The sequence below is a fragment of the Stenella coeruleoalba genome (assembly GCF_951394435.1).
Source record: "Stenella coeruleoalba genome assembly, chromosome: 14".
Lineage (NCBI taxonomy): Eukaryota > Metazoa > Chordata > Mammalia > Artiodactyla > Delphinidae > Stenella > Stenella coeruleoalba.
This window is the reverse complement of record NC_137160.1, coordinates 24,977,901-25,000,060: the sequence shown is the minus strand read 5'-3', so window position 1 is coordinate 25,000,060 and position 22,160 is coordinate 24,977,901. Positions and strand designations below refer to the sequence as shown.

The 22,160-nt window shown below is 47.8% G+C and overlaps 1 protein-coding gene and 1 long non-coding RNA gene across 6 annotated transcripts in view; one reads left to right on the top strand and one right to left on the bottom strand.

Moving 5' to 3' along the window:
- The window catches only part of CTIF (cap binding complex dependent translation initiation factor), a 308,260-nt gene that overhangs the window by 197,489 nt on the left and 88,611 nt on the right, over window positions 1–22,160 (top strand). For 3 of the 4 annotated variants that reach the window (XM_079942097.1, XM_079942098.1, XM_079942100.1), the window contains exons 8-9: window positions 12,759–13,251; window positions 15,941–16,240. In XM_079942097.1, coding sequence (XP_079798223.1) covers window positions 12,759–13,251; window positions 15,941–16,240 — 793 coding nt within the window. The remainder of the gene's footprint in view (window positions 1–12,758; window positions 13,252–15,940; window positions 16,241–22,160) is intronic. The other variant, XM_079942099.1, reaches the window with a different exon arrangement.
- On the bottom strand, window positions 3,642–17,603 carry LOC307196775. 2 transcript variants are annotated; one of them, XR_013831221.1, is made up of 4 exons: window positions 17,568–17,603; window positions 11,749–11,895; window positions 4,865–5,108; window positions 3,642–3,951 (listed from the first exon to the last, which is right to left on the bottom strand). It is a non-coding gene; the product is annotated as an uncharacterized lncRNA (long non-coding RNA). The 2 variants fall into 2 exon arrangements; XR_013831222.1 differs by having other exon boundaries at window positions 4,865–5,076.

The window sequence follows — 22,160 nt, the reverse complement described above, 5'->3', positions numbered from 1 at the left end:
CGTTATCTGCCAGGGAATTTCCAAGGTTATTCTCCGGGCTTAAAAATTACACTCAAAGAACAAAGGGAGTGGAAGGAAAAAGGGCCAGTTAATTTAAAGTAATTAAAAAATAAAAGTAGGGAGAATTTACAAAACGTCACGGCTCGTGGTGCCACAGGGAGTTGGTGGGCCGTGAAATTTCTTCCACGCTCTCCCAGTGCTTCTCAGAATGAGGGATCCAGGCTCCTGAGCTGACCTGTGTCTCGGGCATCTGGCACCTCTGAAGGCCAGTTGGTGATCCTAGGAGGAATCCAGCTCAGTGAGTCATTTTGCTGATGGGGCCCAGCTCGTCCCCGTTCCCCGGGTGCCCTGCCCTGCCCTGAATGCAAACGGACCTTCTTCCAGAACTTAGTGTTAGGCCCGTGATGATCCCTGTTTTTAGAATGAAACCATTAGGGAATGAAACTGAGTGCCAGTGGCGGTGGTGGCAGTGGTGGGATCGGGTGGAGGGGCTGCCTCTTTTGACTCTGCTGTGTTGCCTCTTAAATTATTAAAATAAATACAACTAGAAACCCTGGACATCTAAGTATACAAACAAACATAAGAGAACTCTGAAAGGCAGCGAGAAGAAGTCAGACTGGGTGGGGAGCTTGGCACCTGAGGGATGACACAGCAGTGATGTGCTTGAGTTTTCTTCTCAGCCTCATAAATCCCAGACTTGGAGTGAAAGAAGCCGGCAACCCAGAAACACCCACAGGGCAGGCAGACCAAAATGGCCACAACAAAAGCCTTCCCTCTGCAGCCCAAGAACCAGGCAAGGGGTGGACTCTCAAGACAGAAAACTCTTAGACAATAACTGCTCTACTTCAGGCAAACGCCCTAGAGACAACTGGCTCCACCCCACGCGTGCCAGTAAGGGCCAAACGAGGGGCTGAGAGTCCACCTTTGCCAGGCTGTGACGAGGCACCCAAACCTTGCCAGGCTGGTGTCAGTGAAGCTGGGTGGGGAGTTGAGACTCAACCCTGGAGGTCACTGAGCACCCCTCCCTCTGTGTCAGTGGAGGCCATGTGGGGAGCGACACCCTGCCCCTCCTAGCCGAGGAGGTTTCTGTGTGTGGAACCAGAACCCCCCACTGTGCCCAGCATTAAAGAGGACCCCCTTTGCTCTGTCAGAGAAGACCCAGTGGGGAACCTGACTTCTCCCCCGACCCCACAGTATTAAGGCAGCAAGCCCTTTCTACTATCGGGCCAAGGTAAGAGGAAGCCAGCCAAACAGAAGGTTTGATTAAGTCCAGAGTCTCGTAACATAATAACCAAGATGTCCAGCTTTCAACTGAAAATCTTCTGTCACACCAAAACCTTGAAAGATCTCAACTGAATGAAAAAAGACAATACATGTCAATACCAAAATAACAAGAGATATTAGAATTATCTGACAAAGATTTTAAAGTAATCAGCATAAAAACGCTTCAAAGAGCAATTTGGAACACACTTGACACAAATGAAAAAATACGTCTCAGCATATAACAAAGAATCAAATGAAAACTTGAGTTAAATAAAAAACTCAATGGATGGACTCAACAGCAGAATGGAGGAGACAAAGGGAAGACCAGTGTCCTGGAAGATAGAACAATATAAATGATCTAGTCTGAGCAACAGCGAGAAAACAGACTGAAAAGAATGAACTGAGCTTCACAGACCTGAGGGACCATAACTGAAAATCTAACAGATATGTCATCCGGGAGGTAGAGGAAAAAAAGGATGTGACTGAAAAATGGCCCAAAGAAATAATGATTGAAAACTTCTCATACATTGCTGCTGGGAATGTAAAATGGTACAGCCTCTCTGGAAAACAGTTTGACAGTTTCGTTAAAAATTAAATACGCAACTACCCTGTGACCCAGCAATGGTGCTTGCAGGCATTTATTCCAGAGAAATGAAAACTATGTCCACACAAAAACCCGTAAACAAATGTTCCCAGCAGCTGTCTGCACAATAGCCAGCAACTGGAAACAACCCACATGTCCTTCAGTGGGTAAATGAGTAAACTCACTGATACAGCCACACCGTGGAATACTACTCAGCAGTGAAAAAGGAACAACTATGGATACATGCAGCCACCTGGATGGATCGCCAGGGAATTATGCTGAGTGAGAAAAGCCAGTCCCACTGGGCTAAATACTGTATGTATATAACATTCTTGAGATGACAAAATTGTAGAAATGGAGACTGGATTAGTTATTGCCAGAGGCTAAGGAGGAGGTGGTGGGAGGAAAGTAAATGTGGCTATCAAAGGGCAACATGGAAGATCCTGGTGGTGATGGAACTGTTCTGTCTTGATTGTATCAGTGTCAAAATCTTGGTTGTGATCTTGAACTATAGTTTTGCAAGATGTTACCATGGAAGGAAACTGGGTAAAGGATACAAAAGATCTCTCTGTATTCTTTCTTACAACTCCATTTGAATCTATAATTATCCCACAATAGAAAGTTCAGAAAAATAAATTTATCTTCATTTAGAAAACACAAAAAAGAAGAGAAAAATCCTCATCCCATCCCCTAGAGATAATGACTGTTAGCATTTTGGTGTGTATCCTTCCAGTTTTTCTATGCATATGCATACTTGCCTTAAAAAACAGCACCATGCTGCATGTATTACAACACATGCTACAGAGTGAATTTTTCACCATGTTCTTAATTTCTCCACGGTCCGTTTTTCACTGCTGTTCTAAACACTGCTGAGATGAATATCCTTATTCCTACATCCCTGTGCTTTGATTATTTCCTTTGGATAAGTTGTCACACGTGGATACATTGCAAGGTCCAGTGGTTTACATGTTTTAGAGGCTTTTGTAACCAAATTTCCCTCCAGAAACATACTAATTTCTACTTCTAATATACAGTGGGTTGTAAGTTACTGTTTGTGTGGAAAGAAAAAGAAGCTTATACACCTGTCTCTCACTTAACAACTTTAATTCCCCCTGAAAACCCTGCCACTTAGGGAACGCTTTTCTTTTAATTTTTTATTTTTATACAATGTTTAAAGGTTACTTTCCATTTACAGTTATTACAAAATATCAGATATATTCCCAGTGTTGTACAGCACATCCTTGAGCCTATCTTACGCCCAGTAGTTTGTGCCTCCCACTCCCCCACCCCTATATTGCCCCTCTGCCCTCCCCACTGGTAACCGCTAGTTTGTTTTCTGTATCTGTGAGTCTGCTTCTTTTTATTCACTAGTTTGTTGTACTTTTTAGATTCCACATACAAGCAATATCATACAGTATTTATCTTTCTCTGACTTATTTCACTTAGCATAATGCCCTCCAAGTCCATCTATGTTGTTGCAAATGGCAAGATTTCATTCTTTTTTATGGCTGAGTAGTAGTCCATTGTGTGTGTCTGTGTCTGTGTGTGTGTGTGTGTGTGTGTGTACCACATCTTCTTTATCCATTCATCTGTTGATGGACACTTAGGTTGCTTCCATATCTTGGAAATTGTAAATAATGCTGATATGAACACTGAGGTGCATGTATCTTTTCAAATTAGTGTCTTTGGGTTTTTCGGGTATTTACTCAGGAGTGAAATTGCTGGGTCACGTGGTAGTTCTATTTTTTTGTTTTTTTGAGAAACCTCCATACCGTTTTCCACAGAGGCTGCCCCAATTTACATTCCCACCAACAGTGCACGAGGGTTCCCTGTTCTCCACATCCTCACCAACATTTGATATTGGTAGAAAGGAAAGCTTTTCAATGAACAATTTTTCATTAATTTTAATGGGAAAATGATCCATATAACCCCAACCCAAGACACCCCCAAATTTTCACAGATACAGAATTATTGCCCCTCGGTCCAGATGGCAGAACAGAAGGATGCGGAATTTGTCGCTCCTCACAAGTGCGTCAAAAACACATTTACAAATGGAATAATTCCCATAGAGCTCCTGCTGAACAGTAGTGGTAGACTTTGGACACCTACAAAAATGAAAGAAAAAAAAGAAAAGAATCAAAAAAGAGACCAGCAACCCTGGCAAGAAGCTGAAGGTGGGGAGAGGTCCCCACATTAAGAAAGACTCCCTCATGGAGGGGAAATGAGCTGGGACAGAAAAGGAACTTTGGGGGATCAAAGGAGAGCACTACAGATGGTCTATGGAAGGCAAGACAAAGTAAGAACCGCACGCATGATCTAGACGGAAGCTCCGTGCATTCCAGCCTGAATCGTGAGTCACCTGTTGTGAAGGGGAGTTGGGTGCTAGAAAGAGGGGTTTGGAGTGCAGAGCCAGGGAGAGGACAGCTCTTGGCTGTGAGAAAACAGCCTGAAGGGACAGGAGCAAGGGGCACCACAACTGGGAAAGTCTGTGGAAAAAGCCTGAGACACCATAGCAAGGCGTCATAGTAGCATGGCATACAAGGGGCGGAGCTGCCATTATAAACCCCTTCCCCATCCGCTTCTTCTGCCTCTGTGGGCATTGGGAGGGGCTCCCACCAGAGCAGGCCCGCCCGCCCCTCGTGCCAGGGTCATCTTTGCCTGCACCGCCCTCCCCAAAACCTCCTTGGGAATCAGCTCTGGGCACCCCTGCCTGGGACAAGAGTCCACCGAGGGGACTCTTGGCAGGGTCAGAGGGCTGAAGCGTGGGGTTGGAAGAACAGACCTGGGGAGAGAAACGCAGTTGGCCATGCAGATACAATAGAAGGGACAGGACTGAGGGGATGCATGGCCAGGAATGCCCCTAGATGAAGCGGGGTCTGCCTGGAAAGCAAGGCATCATTGTTGAGAGACGCACAGGGGGCAGGGGCAACAATGCTCCCATACACCAGCTCCTACCACTGCAGGTACTGGGAGTACCCAAGTGGGCTCCAAGCAGCTGCTGCTTTTGCTCCCACTCACCTGGGCAAGGATCAGATGCCTGAGGGTGGCACACAGGCAGAGGTGGGGTTAAACCCAAAACTGGGGCTTCCCTGGTGGCGCAGTGGTTGAGAGTCCGCCTGCCAATGCAGGGGACACGGGTTCGTGCCCCGGTCCAGGAAGATCCCACATGCCGTGGAGTGGCTGGGCCCATGAGCCATGGCCGCTGAGCCTGCGCGTCCGGAGCCTGTGCTCTGCAACAGGAGAGGCCACAACAGTGACAGGCCTGCGTACCGCAAAAAACAAAACAAAACAAAACAAAACAAAACTGAGCCTGAAGGGTGATACAACAAAGGAAGAGAGAGGCAAATTTTTCTATGCAGCAGCACAAGCTGTGAATTAAATCCCCAAGATTGGCTGGGTAAACCCTGCATTTGTGGAATACCTGAATAGACAATGAGTGTTTCAACATCTGAGACCAGTCTAGCCTTCGCAGCACTGGACTTTGTGGACAAATACACACAGGAATCAGGCCAAATCAGGGTCTGAGCTGGCCTCACGGTGTCCACAGCAGGTCCAGAGACCTACCTAGAGGGGTCGAGCCTGGGCCTCCAGGGTAGGAACATAGAGTCCAGGATGCCGGAACAACAGAGAATTCCTGGGCCCAGGCAATATTAATCAGCACCTGCATTCCTGAAGGTGTCCATATCAACACCAAGACCCAGCCCCACACAACTGCCTGCAGGCTTCAGTGCTAAACACCTCACACCAAACAACCAGCAAGACAGGAACCCAGCCCCACCCACAGTAGACAGGCTGCCTAAAGTCATACTAAGCTCACAGACACCCCAAAACACACCACCTGACACAGCCCTGCCCATCAGAGGGAAAAGACTCAACTCCACCCAACAGAGTGCAGGCACCAGGCCCTCCCACCAGGAAACCTGCACAAGCCCCTGGACCAACCTCACTCAGCAGCGGGCAGTCAACAGAAAGAAGAGGAACCACGACTCTGCAACCTGCAGAAAGAAGTCCATAGATACAGTAGTTCAGACAAAATGAAATGACAGATAAATACGCTGCAGACAAAGGAGAAAGGTAAAATCCCACAAGACCAAATAAATGGAGAGGAAATAGGCAAGCTATCTGAAAAAGAATTCAGAGTAATGATAATAAAGATGATCCAAGATCTAGGAAATAGAATGGAGAAAATACAAGAAACGATTAACAAGTACCTAGAAGACCTAAAGAACAAACAATCAGTGATGAACAACACAATGACTGAAATGAAAAATACACAAGAAGGAATCAACAGCAGAATAACTGAGGCAGAAGAATGAATAAGTGAGCTGGAAGATAGAATGGTGGAAATAACTGCTGACAAACAGAATAAAGAAAAAAGAATGGGACTTCCCTGGTGGCGCAGTGGTTGAGAGTCCGCCTGCCGATGCAGGGGGCACGGGTTCATGCCCCAGTCCAGGAAGATCCCACATGCTGCAGAGCAGCTAGGCCTGTGAGCCATGGCCGCTGGGCCTGCGCGTCCAGAGCCTGTGCTCCGCAACGGGAGAGGCCACAACAGTGAGAGGCCCACGTACTGCAAAAAAAAAAAGAAAGAAAGAAAAAAGAATGAAAAGAATTGAGGACAGTCTCAGAGACCTCTCAAACGCACCAACATTCAAATTATAGGGGTCCCAGAAGAAGAAGAGAAAGGGAAAGGGCCTGAGAAAATATTTGAAGATATTATAGTCAAAACTTCCCAGAGAGAAGTTCTAGAGAGTTCTCTGGAAGCACAGAGAGTTCCATACAGGATAAACTGAAGGAGAAACATGCCAACACACATATTAATCAACCTTACAAAAATTAAATACAAAGAAAAAGTATTAAAAGCAGCAAGGGAAAAGCAACAAATAACTTACAAGGGAATCCCCATAAGGTTATCAGCTGATTTTTCAGAGAAACTTTACAGGCCAGAAAGGAATGGCAGGGCAGATTTAAAGTGATGAAAGGGAAGAACCTACAACCAAGATTACTCTATCCGGCAAGGATCTCATTCAGACTCAAGAGAGAAATCAAAAGCTTTACGGACAAGCAAAAGCTAAGAGAATTCAGCACCACCAAACCACCATTACAACAAATGCTAAAGGAACTTCTCTAGGTGGAAAACACAAGAAAAGAAAAAGACCTACAAAAACAAACCCAAAACAATTAAGAAAATGGTAATAGGAACATACATATCTATAATTACCTTAAATGTAAATGGATTAAATGCTCCAACAAAAAGACACAGACTAGCTGAATGGATACAAAAACAAGACCTGTACATATGCTGTCTACAAGAGACCCACTTCAGACCTAGGGACACATACAGACTGAAAGTGAGGGGATGGAAAAAGATATTCCATGCAAATGAGAATCAGAAGAAAGCTGGAGTAGCAATACTCATATCAGACAAGATAGACTTTAAAATAAAGAATGTTACAAGAGACAAGGAAGGACACTACATAATGATCAAAGGATCAATCCAAGAAGAAGATATAGCAATTGTAAATATCTATGCACCCAACATAGGAGCACCTCAATACATAAGGCAAACGCTAACAGCCATAAAAGGGGAAATCAACAGTAACACAATATTAGTGGGGGACTTTAACACCCCACTTACACTAATGGACAGATCATCCAAACAGAAAATAAATAAGGAAACACAAGCTTTAAATGACACAATAGACCAAATAGATTTAATTGATATTTATAGGTCATTCCACCCGAAAGTAGCAGAATACACTTTCTTCTCAAGTGCTCACAGAACATTCACCGGGACAGATCACATCTTGGGTCACAAATCAATTTAAGAAAGTTGAAATCATATCAGGCATCTTTTCTGACCACAACACTATGATATTGGAAATCAATTACAGGGAAAAAAACTGTAAAAAATACAAACACATGGAGGCTAAACAATACACTACTAAACAACCAAGAGATCACTGAAGAAATTAAAGAGGAAATCAAAAAATACCTAGAAACAAATGACAACGAAAACATGATGACCCAAAACCTATGGGATGCAGCAAAAGCAGTTCTAAGAGGGAAGTTTATAGTAATACAATCCTACCTCAAGAAACAAGATAAATCTCAAATAAACAACCTATCTTTACACCTAAAGCAACTAGAGAAAGAAGAACAAACAAAACTCAAAGTTAGTAGAAAGAAAGAAATCATTAAGATCAGAGCAGAAATAAATGAAGTAGAAATGAAGAAAGCAATGGCAAAGATCAATAACACTAAAAGCTGGTTCTTTGAGAAGATAAACAAAACTGATAAACCTTTAGCCAGACTCATCAAGAAAAAAAGGGAAAGGATCAAATCAGTAAAATTAGAAATGAAACAGGAGAAGTTACGACTGACAGCATAGAAATACAAAGGATCATAAGAGAGTACTACAAGCAACTATATGCCAATAAAATGGACAACCTGGATGAAATGGACAAATTCTTAGAAAAGCACAACCTTCCAAGACTGAACCAAGAAGAAATAGAAAATATGAATAGACCAATCGCAAGCACTGAAATTGAAATTGTGATTTAAAATCTTCCAACAAACAAAAGTCCAGAACAAGATGCCTTCACAGGTGAATTCTATCAAACATTTAGAGAAGAGCTAACACCAATCCTTCTCAAACTCTTCCAAAAAATTGCAGAGGGTGGAACACTCACAAACTCATTCTACAAGCCTACCATCACCCTGATAGCAAAACCAGACAAAGATATCACAAAAAAAGAAAATTACAGGCCAGAATCACTGATGAACATAGATGTAAAAATCCTCAACAAAATACTAGCAAACAGGATCCAACAACACATTAAAAGGATCATATAACATGATCAAGTGGGATTTATTCCAGGGATGCAAGGATTCTTCAATATATGCAAATTAATGTGTTACACCATATTAATAAATTAAAGAATAAAAACCATTTGATCATCTCAATAGATGCAGAAAAAGCTTCTGACAAAATTCAACACCATTTATGATAAAAACTCTCCAGAAAGTGGGCATAGAGGGAACCTACCTCAACATAATAAAGGCCATATATGACAAACCCACAGCAAACATTATTCTCAATGGTGAAAAACTGAAAGCATTTCCTCTAAGATCAGGAACAAGATAAGGGTGTCCACTCTCACCACTACTATTCAACATAGTTTTGGAAGTCCTAGCCACGACAATCAGAGAAGAAAATGAAATAAAAGGAATATAAATTGGAAAAGAAGAAGTAAAATGTCACTGTTTGCAAATGACATGATACTATACAGGGAAAATCCTAAAGATGCCACCAGAAAACTACTAGAGCTAATCAATGAATTTGGTAAAGTTGCAGGATACAAAATTAATACTCAGAAATCTCTTTCATTCTTATATACTAACAACTAAAGGGCAGAAAGAGAAATTAAGGAAATAATCCCATTCACCATTGCAACAAAAAGAATAAAATACCTAGAAATAAACCTACCTAAGGAGGCAAAAACCTGTACTCAGAAAACTATAAAACACTGATGAAAGAAATCAAAGATGACATAAATAGATGGAGCGATATACCATGTTCTTGGATTGGAAGAATCAATATTGTGAAAATGACTATACTACCCAAAGCAATCTACAGATTCAATGCAATCCCTATCAAACTACCAATGGCATTTTTCACAGAACTAGAACAAAAAATTTTACAATTTGTATGGAAACACAAAAGACCCCGGATAGCCAAAGCAATCTTGAGAAAGAAAAACAGAGCTGGAGGAATCAGGCTCCCTGACTTCAGACTATACTACAAAGCTACAGTAATCAAGACAGTATGGTACTGGCACAAAAAACAGAAATATAGCTCATGGAACAGGATAGAAAGCCCAGAGACAAACCCACGCACATATGGTCACCTAATCTATGACAAAGGAGGTAAGAATACACAATGGAGAAAAGACAGCCTCTTCAATAAGTAGTGCTGGGAAAATTGGACAACTCCATGTAAAAGAATGAAATTAGAACACTCCCTAACACCATACACAAAAATAAACTCAAAATGGATTAAAGACCTAAATGTAAGACCAGACACTATAAAACTCTTAGAGGAAAACATAGGCAGAACACTCGTTGACATAAACCACAGCAACATCTTTTTTGAGCCACCTCCTAGAGTAATGAAAATTAAAACAAAAATACACAAATGGGACCTAATGAAACTTAAAAGCTTTTGCACAGCAAAGGAGACCTTAAAGAAGATGAAAAGACAACCCTCAGAATGGGAGAAAATATTTGCAAATGAAGCAAATGACAAAGGATTAATCTCCAAAGTATACAAGCAGCTCATACAGCTCAATATCAAAAAAGCAAACAACCCAATCAAAAAATGGGCAGAAGACCTAAAAAGACATTTCTCCAAAGAAGACATACAGATGGCCAACAAACACATGAAAAGATGCTCAACATCACTAATTATTAGAGAAATGCAAATCAAAACTACAATGAGGTATCACCTCACACTGGTCAGAATGGCTGTCATCAAAAAACCTACAAACAGTAAATGCTGGAGAGGTTGTGGAGAAAAGGGAACCCTCATACACTGTTGGTGGGAATGTAAATTGATACAGCCACTATGGAGAACAGTATGGAGGTTCCTTAAAAAACTAAAAGTAGAGCTACCATATGGTCCCACTACTGGACCTATACCCAGAGAAAACCATAATTCAAAAAAACACATGCACCCCAATGTTCGTAGCAACACTATTTACGATAGCCAGGACATGGAAGCAACCTAAATGTCCATCGACTGAGGAATGGATAAAGAAGATGTGGTACATATGTACAATGGAATATTACTCAGCCATAAAAAGGAATGAAATTGGGTCATTTGTAGAGATGTGGATGGACTTAGAGAGTGTCATACAGAGTGAAGCAAGTCAGAAAGAGAAAAGTAAATATCGTATAATAACGTGTATATGTGGAATCTAGAAAAATGGTATAGATGATCTTAGTTGCAAAGCAGAAATAGAGACACAGACTTAGAGGACAAATGTATGGCTACCAAGGGGGAAAGGGGTGGGGTGGGAGGAACTGGGAGACTAGGATTGACACATATACATTATTGATACTATGTATAAAATGCACAACTGATGGGAACATGCTGTATAGCACAGGGAACTCACGTAGTGCACTGTGGTAACCTAAATGGGAGGGAAGTCCAAAAGGGAAGGGATATCTGTATGTGTATGGCTGATTCCTTTTGTTGTGTGGTGGAGGCTAACACAACATTGTAAGGCAACCATACTCCAATAAAAATTAATAAAAAAAAATTTATCAAGTGAACAGTGAAATCGAGTTTAGATAAGTAATAATAATTTTAGAGCAAATAAATGTAATTTGTTCATGAAATGCAGTGCAGCAAAGTTCTGTTGTACCTGCCAAAGAGATGGATCACAGACTGGGACAGGGGCCTCATTCCCTAGAATGTAACGTCTTCTCTCCACTTCTTCACTGGCTTGACAACTTTGAGAGGCTCATGGTTATCCTGTTCTCCAAATGCACTTCAAATAAGGTTATGGCATGGAAAACACCATGAGGGTGAAACAGAGGTGGAACACAGGAGTGCTTCAGTGATGGAAGCAGCCCTTGAGCTGCTGGACTGAAGGGTCCTCAGAATACTCCCACCCCCTTGCTCTCCCTTAGTCTTCAAATCAGCACGTTTGGGGTTTGTCCCGTGATGTACACCTCAAATTTGTTCCATATGATAATCTCTGCTTTGAAATGGTCAAAAAAAACTCGATGAGCCTGTCTGCCTAAAACCACCATGTTAAATATCACTTCTGTATTGCTCAGCTCGGGCTGCCATAACAAAATACCACAGACCGGGTGGGTAAACAACAGAAATTTACTTTCTCACAGTTCTGGAGGCTGGAAGTCCAAGGTCAAGGTATTGGGTTTGGTTTCTTCTGAGGCCTCTCTCCTTGGCTTGTAGATGACCACCTTCTGGCTGTGTCCTCACATGGGATTTCTTCTCTGTACCCGCATTCCTGGTGTCTCTGTGCATTCAAATTTCCTCTTATTATAAGGATACCAGTCATGGGAATTCCCTGCCAGTCCAGTGGTCAGGACTCAGTGCTTTCACTGCCAGGGCCCCGGTTCCATCCCTGGTTCCCGCAAGGCATGCAGCACGGCCGAAAATAATAATAATAATAAGGATACCAGTCAAATTAGATTAAGGCCCACCCTAACAGCCTCATTTTAACTTAATCATCTCTTCAAAAGTCCTATCTCCAAATGCAGTCACATGCTGAGGTCCTAGGGGTTGAGGCTTCAACATATGAATTTGAGAGAAACACGATTCTGCCTGTAACAATTTCTTATAGCATATTTTGTTAGTGGGTTTGGGGGCAGAAATGTCAGTGTACCCAAAGAAAGGCTGTGTAACAAATGGTATAACTCTTCATGAGTCATGATGGTTAAAAAGTCATTAACAGGATAGTTGTTGTCAGATGCAGGTCTGTGTATATATCTTTCCTGGAACATGCATAGAATATGTTCACAAAATGATAATGGCTGCTTCAAGAAAACATACTGGGTGTCTGGGGACAGTCAGGAGGATTCGCTGTATACTCTGTCATTTTAATTTTGTTCCCTACACGTGTACTAACGCATATTCTAATAAGGGAATAAAATATTTATTTTAAGTCAAGGGTTGACTTAAATCCTATATAATCACAGGGACCTGTGTGTCATATTCTCTGCTAGTATCCCCAAGCCCCATCACAAAGCCTGGTGCACAGGAGGCCTTCAGTTAAGGGTATTGAAAAAATGAATAAATAAATTCCTTCTAATGTTTGGACACAGGGACCCTGGCCAGCGGCCCCAGTGACCCTCTTTGTCTTTCCCCTTTGGTTTGCAGGCGGCAGCAGAGACCCCCAGGAGGGAACAAGCCTCAACAGCACGGTGACCACCCACCGGGCAGTGCCAAACACAACAGGGACCACCAGAAATCCTACCAGGGGGGCTCAGTGCCCCACCCCTCAGGGAGGTCCACCCATCACGGCTACAGCCAGAACCGGCGCTGGCATCACAGCAACATGAAGCATCCACCAGGCGACAAGGGGGAGGCAGGCGCCCACCGCAGTGCCAAAGAGACCGTGACCATGGAGAGCCCCAAACTCGAGGACGCCCTGGGGGATGCCGGGCACAGCGGCCTCGAGCCTCCCTGCAGCCCTGATGCCCTGGCCCCAGTGGCTTCCGAGAGGCTGCCCCTGCTGCAGCCAGGCGGTCCAGAGGCTGAGACAAAGCGTAAAGACAGTATTATTCCCGAGCGCAGCGGGGAGCGGCCCAAAGTTACCCTGCTCCAGTCTTCCAAAGACAGGCTGCGGCGAAGGCTGAAAGAAAAGGTACCGGTAATTGAATTTTCCTTGTTCTCTTGCATCAGGGAGGACAGCGCGAGGTAGGCATCTTGGTAGGTGGGCTCGGGGTTGCGGACCTGGGGAGCCTCGTGGAGGGAGGCTCATGTGGCCCCAGCACACCTGGTCAACGCTGCCTGAGGGACCCCCGGCCACCAGACGGCAGGCCCATGGCCAGCTCTGCATGTGAACCCCCTCCAGCACATTCCATCCTCCAAGAGTCCCGGGTGAACACTCGGTACCAGCCCCCAGCCTGAGAAGGGAGGGGAGGAAGAGGCATGTGCCTCCAGGTGATGGGAGGTGGGCAGAGAAGGCCTGGTTCTTCCCTCCAGCATTATCTGGTGGCAGATACTGCCCTGTTAGTGCTAAAGGGCATCTAGGGAAAACACAGAGCCTATAACGTAAGAATGCTTCTCCCGAAGGCGAGTACCAGGCTGCGCTCCCTGCCAGGGGAGAGCAAAGGTGAGTTGGGCAGAGTGCAGCAGACTGGCCTCAGCCTTGCCACTCCCCCCCTTCACCAATCAGCAGTAGGGAGGGATCTAAGGGACAAAATTTAAGGAGGCGCTCACTCTCAGCATCACGCAGATGCCCATCCTACACTGGCACAGCCCTGAGAAGGAGGGCCTCCTTAAACTTTGCTCCCCAGGAGCCTCACATTCCTCACCCTACTGCTGGCCCTGGTCTCTAAAGTCTAGTTCACAAATTCAGGAAGAGATGCCCCAAGCCTCCAGAGAAGGGCTGGAGCTCTGTCCCTGGCATCGTTAAGTCCACTCTGAGCACCCTAGCTCCCCGTCCTCAGCCAGGGGTGCAGGTAAGGTCACCTTGGAAAGGAGCTGTTCCCAAGAAAGGCCAACTTGCCCCCAGCTTTCCTCCACGGAGTCCTCCATTTGGGGCTTCTGCAGAGCTCGAAGTTCCGGGCTTCTCCCTGGCATCTCTCTACGGCCTTCTCTCCTCCACCTTTCACCTCCGAGGCCAGGTCCACACTCAGGCAGGACAAGGCAGGTCAGACCTTTTCCCTGATCAGTTCTCGAAGGTGACATGCTGCTGCTGGCATCCTTACAGCCCCGGGCCCCCACCCACTGCTCCCTGTGGGACGGGCGGCTGTGAGGTCCTGGAGGAAAGCCTCACTCATTCCCTTACGTCCCAAAGAAGCTCTCTTGGGAGAGCTTCCCAAGTGATGGCCAGTGTGTGGTCTTTGCCTGAAGAGCTTCTGGAACAGATTGCTGCAGTCCAGCCAGGGAGAGAGGATTGTTAATTCTCTCCAGCTCCACTGAATGTAACCGCAGTGCCACAGAGAGGAAACAACATGGGTTTTAGAGTCCAGCAAACCAGCTCAGTCTTCACTCTGCCTTTGACTGGTTAGGTGGCCTTGGGCAAGTCACCTAACCTCTCTGGGCACACCCCCTGCCCAGTTTACCCATCTGTAAAATGGGTATAATACTATCCACGTTGCAGACAGACTGCAGATCGAACGCCATAAGCTGTGTGAAGACCCTCGAGGGGTTATTCTATACATACCGACCACTATTCCTGCCTTGGGGCCCACAGGGTTGGGGTGGGGAAGGAAGGGGGAGATAGAACAGGTAAGGTAGATCGATAGTGCCTGTATTTCAGCTTCAAGAACTGCCCTCAGGTGAGGCCTCCTGGACTCCTGGACCAGGAGGAATGTGCTTAAGCAATAGCAGGGCTAAGGGGAAGCTATAGACCATCTAACCTAACCTCCTCATGTTACCAGGGAGGAAAATGAGGCCCAGAGAGTGAAACCACTTCCCAGAGCCATCCAGCTAGAGACAGAGAGCAGGTTCTAGGACCTGGGTCTGAGCCTCCCAGCCCTGGATTCTTCTGTTGATGCTGGAAGGGCCAACATGGGGCTTCCCTTTATGTCCCTGAGCCTGCCCTTTAACCCTGGTCTCACATCCCAGCAGTTAAGTCAGCCATTTTCCTGGCCACCAGTCTATCCTTCTGAGACATCAAATGCCATTTGCTTCCTCCCCCAGCGCAGGTCTGGTCCCAGTTGTAGTGAAACCACTCAAGGGTGCAGGGTGTTTTATCTGAAGTTTCCCTCCTCGAGTTGTTTTCGTGGCGCGTTGAAGGAGTCCTCGGTGTGCAGTGCTTGTTGTAAAAAGCCAGCACAGTCTCCATGGGACACAATGCCAAGGCCGTGTCACCGGGATCCCCACACCCAGAGAACATGATGGTCCTCGGGCTGAAGGAGCCGAGGTCTGGAGGACAAGGTAGCCACGCCATGGGCACCTTTAACCAGCAGAGCAGGCATTTTGGATGCTGCCTCCTTCCTGACCTAGTGTTCCTACCCTCGTTTTCTCTTGGCCCAATTCCTTATCTGTTATTTTATTTCATCTTTTATGAGCCCCATTAAATCATTTCTAGATTGAGATATTTAATGTGTATGAGGCAAAGCCAGTGTATATGAGAATCCTGGGTAAGAGCTGTAGCTCACAAGAAGGGTCCACCCAGGGTGTCACAGGGGCCAAGATAAGGGTCAGCAGAGAGCCTGGGGCCCCAGGGTCCATGGTGAAGGTTGGCATTCCCGGAGGGATCAGACCTCAGGTTCTAGAAGGTGGGGCGGGTCCTTTCTGAGGGTGGCACCCCCCCCTCCACTTGCCACCCCTCCGCAGAAAGCTGGGCTCCACTCAGGCGCGACTCGGTTTGTCTCCCGCACGCCCAGGATGAAGTGGCCGTGGAGACCACCAACCCTCAGCAGAACAAGATGGACAAGTTGATTGAGATCCTGAACAGCATGAGAAACAACAGCAGCGACGTGGATGCCAAGCTCACCACCTTCATGGAGGAGGCCCAGAACTCGACCAACTCCGAGGAGATGCTGGGGGAGATCGTCCGCACCATCTACCAGAAGGCCGTGTCCGACCGCAGCTTTGCTTTCACGGCCGCCAAGCTCTGCGACAAGATGGCGCTCTTCATGGTGGAGGGGACCAAGTTCCGGAGCCTGCTTCTCAACATGCTTCAGGTAACGGACGCCGACAGCTGCACCTCCCACCCCACCCGCCGGTGGGTTATTACTAGAGAGAAGGCTGCAGATTCTGACTTTTCCCAAGTTCCACCCTTGCCCGATTAATTACAGAAAATAAAAAGGCACTCAAGGGGCGAGGGATGAGTGACCGGATTTGCGTGTGTTTGTGTGAGGGCTCCATGGTTACGATGGACCAATATAATTTTATAGGTGCTTCATGTTTAACCAGCCTTTCCCTCTTTCTATTTCCATGATAGGAGGGCTGGCTGTTTTCTTAATAGGCTCTGCTGCGACCTCTCCACGTCCCAGCAGACATACACTTACTGTGGACTTCTCTTTTCCTCCTCTTTCTCTTCCCCGGGACCACCCTCCAGACCCTGCAGGTGGTGCACTGGTTGTAGTTGGTGCTGAGATGGGTCTGAGAAAAAGGCATAAGGGCCTTGAGGAGGGAAGCTTTGATCTGTCTGCCGATGCGCCTGGGCTTCTTGAAAACACTTTTAGGGCCGAGGGGAAGCGTGGAGATCAAAGGCCGTCTTGTTCCTTGGTGCTATCCCACTAAATGCCTCCACCCCAGAGAACTTAATCCCGCCCCTCTTTATTCCTTCCTCTGTGGGTGCCGGCGTCCAGCAATGGTTTTACTGGGTGTGTAATGGGCATGGGCATGGGTACTTAGGCTGAGGCCAGCACTGTTTGATCTCATAGGTGGAGAGCTGAAGGCCTATACCTGCTCTTTCGTCATGGGTGGTAGCAAGTGAACTGGTCCCAAAACTGGTGGCATCAGCATGGTGGCCATGCCAGGCCCAGGGACTATTCCTGGGAGACTTGGCTGTGGAAAATCATCTGTAATCATGCTTTGTATCTTAGGCTAGTTGAGATATGAAATGAGTTTCAGTCCGGGTAGGGTAAAGCAATAGCTTAGAAGTTCTGAAAGTAGGATTACAGAGCTGGAAGAAACCACCTGCAGGTCTGTCTTAACGAGGGTGACCATATAATAGGTCATCCAAACCATGACACTTTTGAGACTGGGGGCTCTAGTCATAGTCAGGCCGAGACCCCAGGCGTTAACCAGGACATATGGTCGCCCTGGTCTTAGCCCCCTGGTTCGCAGTCTTCCCTCTCTTCCCTGAGAACAGGGTGGGAGGAGCCCCCTCTGAAGGCTGCCCGTGGGCTCCATCCCCGCCGTCCTCTCCTCTTCCCAGGGAGACTGCTCAGTGCAACCCGAGCCTCGCTGGCCAGCCTGGGCTGCTTCTGTCCAGCTCCAGGCACCGATCGGGTTCCCATTCCTGGATTGCCCACGCTCCCCGGTGATGAATTCCCTCATTACCTGAGGGATTTGCACATCGGGCATGTTCCTCGCTCGCCGGAATGTCCTGGGAGAGTGTGGAGGGTGACAGTGGGAAGCAGCCTGTCTGCCACGTACAGCCAGGCACGGGGGAGTCAGGGACAGATTGGCCTTTGGCCTTGGCTTTTATCAAGAGAAGGGCCGGGATAGGGCAAGACTTCTAGACAACAGTTGCCAGCTCCACGTAACCCAGCCAGAGCCAGTGGTGGACAGACACACAGGGCGTGAGACGAGACGCACCCAGGAGGGAAGGGCAGCTGGCAGCAGGGGCCACCCAGGGTCCTGCCCCGGTCAGGCTTCTCTTCCAGTGACCCGTGGTTAGAGCAGCCTTGCCCACAGTGTCCAGCAGAGCATCAGTCCTGGGAAATGCTCAGCCACGAACGGAGCTTCGTGGCCCCTACACCCGCCTCTCCATCAGCCACAGAGTGGACTGGCTTAGGCCAGCAGGAAGGGAACCTGTTTGGCCACACCCAACTCAGTGAAGTCCCCTTTGCATTCCCCAGCTAATGACTTCTTGTGGAATCAGTGTGCTGGGAGACACAGTTTGGCAAACGCTAGCGCAGGGAAAGAGCACCAAACAGAAAGGCAGGAAACAGGGCTTCTCGGCCTGATTCAGCCATCGTCACCCGGAGCTTGGCCTCTGCAGCTCCTGCTGGGAAAGTGACTGGCTGCTCCACACTGGTCAGTGGACCTGATGATTTTGCGCTGCTAAAGATGAGTCGGGGGTCTCAGGGAGGGCGTGAGTGGCCCCACGTGAGCTGCTTCCTTTCTCTGTCTCTCCTGGCCCTTTTAGTGACATGAAACAGTCCTGGGTCCCTCTCATCCTCAGAAACTTGCTTATCCCATATCGGGGCTCAATGATAGGTCTGTCATGTGTGACAGGCTTTGAGGGCCAGCCCAAGAGACCCAGTCCTGCTAGCGTCACTTGTCTCTGGAGCAGAGGGGGACCCTCACTCCCAATCTGCCATTTGCCTGGGTGCAGCCTTTGTGGGTCAGATATTTAGAAATCGAAATGTCCCCTAGACCCTACCCCCTTCATCTCCTGCAGCCCCAGCTTAAGTGTAAGAGGGAGAGGGCTGGAGCTGGACACTCAGGCCTCCTGGGTCACTGTTCAGAGCCCTTTGGCTCCCGTGGAAGGTGAGCTGAACGTGCTGGCGTGAGGCTGCCCCTAAGCTCCTAGCAGACCCCCGGTCACAAGGCCTGGAGGAAGCCAGCACCGCGTGTGTGTCAGGACCCCCTCTGCAGCTGAGGAGGTGGCGGGTTGGAGTAGGCTTTCTAGGCAGCGTAATACATGGCCACTCACCACCCCAGACCCACAAGGCTCAAGAAAAGAGAGCAATGGGCAGAGCTCATCAAACCCCACTTTCCTTGTGACCCACAGGGGTGTCGTTTTTCACCTGCTCTCATCTTCTGGCCAACCTGATTTGTATATCTGCCCTGGCCAGCAGTCCTGGGCCTGGCCCCCAGCGCCTTCCCCCTGCTTTCTCCCTCTGAGGTTCACGCTCAGCTGCATGCACTCAAGGCCCACTGCCTCTGGATCCCCAGCCAGCCCCTGGTTCGGTTCGGCGGCCTCTGAGATGCCCCTCACGTGGCCAGGTTCCGCCTCTGCCTCCACGTACCAGTTCTGAGACCCGGCTTAGTGATTCTGGCTGCAAAGCGGACAGGGTGTGAAGTGCCTATGAACACAGCTCCCAGCAGCTGTCTTTGGACGTTGCCCTCCTTGGCCGACCGCTTTCACTGCCTGGGCTTCGGCAGTGGGAGCTGGCAGCGCGGCAGGAGAGGGGCAGGCTCTGATGTAGTGGACACTCTTTGGCACAGTGTGGCGCTGCCTGCCAAGCTGGGATGCCGCCCCCATGGAGAGGCAAGTGGGCCCAGGGGAAAGTCAAAAGACCTTTCACCCTTCCCAGGCAGACTCAGCGCTGTTATCTCAAGACGTCCAAAAGCACTACCCTCATGAGCACGGACAATGCCAGAGACCTTGGGGTCCCAGGGGACCCCAGTCACCAATCCACAGCTCAAAAATCATCTTCAGTTTTTACATCTAAACTGAGTCTTTTTGCCTTAGACGTGGTCATTTTCTTAGTAGTGTTCTTGTAAGTAAAATTCTACTTATTAAACAGATATTTCTCGGATGTCTGTTATGTGCCAAGCGTGGGGTCTTCATTAGATCAGTGCTTCTCAAACTTGAATGTGTGTTTGAATCACATGGGATTTTATTTAAATAGAGGTTCTGATTCAAGAGGTCTGGGTAGAACCTGAGGTGCTACATTTCTAACAAGCTCCCAGGTGATGCCCATGCTTCTGGCCCAGGGACCACACTCTGAGCACTAAGACGTCGGATAGCTGATGGTTTGTAGGCGGTGGGTGGGTCAAGTTCATAGACAGGCCGACTGAGGCACAGTCTTTCACTGATGTGATGTCAGAAGGGGGGATCCAGCCTGGGAATATTGAGTTCCGGTCACCAGGTTTTCTTTAGGGCATTGGTTCTCGGCCTAGCTGTCCGTCAGAATCTCATGGGGAGGTGCTTTTATTGGGCTGGCCAGAAAGTTCGTTCGGTTAGTGAATCTGTTGTTCAATAAAGTTCTTGGTGAAAATGAAAAATGTGTCTCTTATTTTTATTTAAGACTGAACGAACTTTTGGGCCAACCCAATAAAACATACCGGTGCAGGGGCTCCCCCCTAGACCAACTGAATTAGATTCTCCAGGGATGGGCCTGGGCATCCTTTTTTAAAGACCTTTCTGGCAGATTCTGTGGTGCCGCAGATTGAACACCACTGTTAGAAAGTTATTCCAGAGATGCCCTGACTGTGCCACCCTTGTCACTTATGAACAGCCCTGCCTGTGGATCAGTCAAGAGATGTTACCAGGTACTGGACTCTTTGCTGAGTGATGTGAAGGATGCAGAGCCTGAGCTGGTGGGAGAACACCAAAGCAGGAGACGGCAGCCCCTGAGACAATCCCGTCACCTTGCCCGGCCTCGGTTTCCCGTCTGTGCAGTGAGAAGCTGGGCTGGACCATCTCAGGGGACCTTTCTCACATACCTCGCTGTCCTGAGATTCCTCCCGGGAAGCCTCCGCCCTAACCGCGTCAGCCAGGTGGAGGCTGCCTCTCCTCTCCCGCCCGCCCCATTTCTCTCTGCTCTCAGCTCCGTTCCCCAGGTCCTTTTCCTTTTTCTTGGTCTCAGACATTTGTCGAAGCGCCTATCACGTTTCAGGAAAAGGGCCTCGCTCTCAATCCGCGTTGCCAGGCTAGGCCACCAGTAAAGCTGAGGAGGTGATTTGTTTCCCTGCCCGACCTGCCTCACCCCACCTCTTTCCACCCGGCTCCCAGCTGCACGATTGCAGGGTCCCGCACTCACGCGGCTATGAGCGCTGATGGGTCCTGACTTCCAGGAGAATGTGGGCTGCCCGTGGCCCCTGGGTTACAGAGGTCACCAAAACTCTGTCTTGATCCTCACCAAGGAATTGTGGTACAATGAGGGGAGGGGGCCTCCGGTTTCACAGCGAGGTGAAGAATGAGCGTGCCTCTTTTTATGGGACCTTTGGAATGACAGGAATTGGAGGCCTGAGCCCCCTCCACCCAGCACTGCCCCGTCACCACCCTGGGCCTTCCACTCCGGCTCGGGGAATGCTCCTTTGCTGAAATATGCTTGGGCAGTATAAGTTCAAGCCCTCCTCTGTTGAAATGTGTGTGCCCTGTTTAGCCAAGAGGTGTCTGCATCTGAGCTATGCAGAGCAAAGTATTATTAGAGCAGGCATCAGTGTGTCTGTAACTGAACCCCGCTCTCCCTAGCAACCGTTGTCAACAACACATCTAACAGAAGGAGGCAATACCTTTTTTTGATGAAAAGAAAAACCAAAAAAACCCTCACCTCACGAAGTCGTAAACACAGCAAGGCTGTTGTGAAAAGACAACGCAATTCAGAATCTGGCATGTGACCAGGTTTCAGAATAAATTGCTGTCTGCCAGCACCTTCTAGAAGACAACCTGACCTGGAACGAGAAAATGGATAAACTCTCCAGAGTTTTTAGCTGGGTCACCCATTAAGCATCGTGTTTGGGGCTTTTGATACATGGGAACTCAATTGCTTGGTGAAGGGGCTCCATGGGGCCTCTGGGAGGTCTCTGGGAGTGATTTTAACTGTGGGTTTTAGCCCCAGAAGGGGCACTCAAGATTTCCTGGTCTGGCTGCCCCATCAGTGAATCAAAATACAAGCTGCACCTTCAGGGCTTATGTGACCCATCACTCCACTTTTACCCCGTTTCTGCCATCTCTGTCCCCGTCTTTGTTCCACATTTGCTGGCTTGGGCAAAGGGACTGGGCTGTTTCTCTAACTCAGCTCATAAAAGGGAACCTTGGTCTTCCCTGGTGGCACAGTGGTGAAGAATCCGCCTGCCAATGCAGGGGACAGGGGTTAGAGCCCTGGTCCGGGAAGATCCCACATGCCGCGGAGCAACTAAGCCCTCGCGCCACAACTACTGAGTCTGCGCTCTAGAGCCCGCGCGCCACAACTGCTGAGCCCACGTGCCACAACTACTGAAGCCTGTGCACCTAGAGCCCGTGCTCCGCAACAA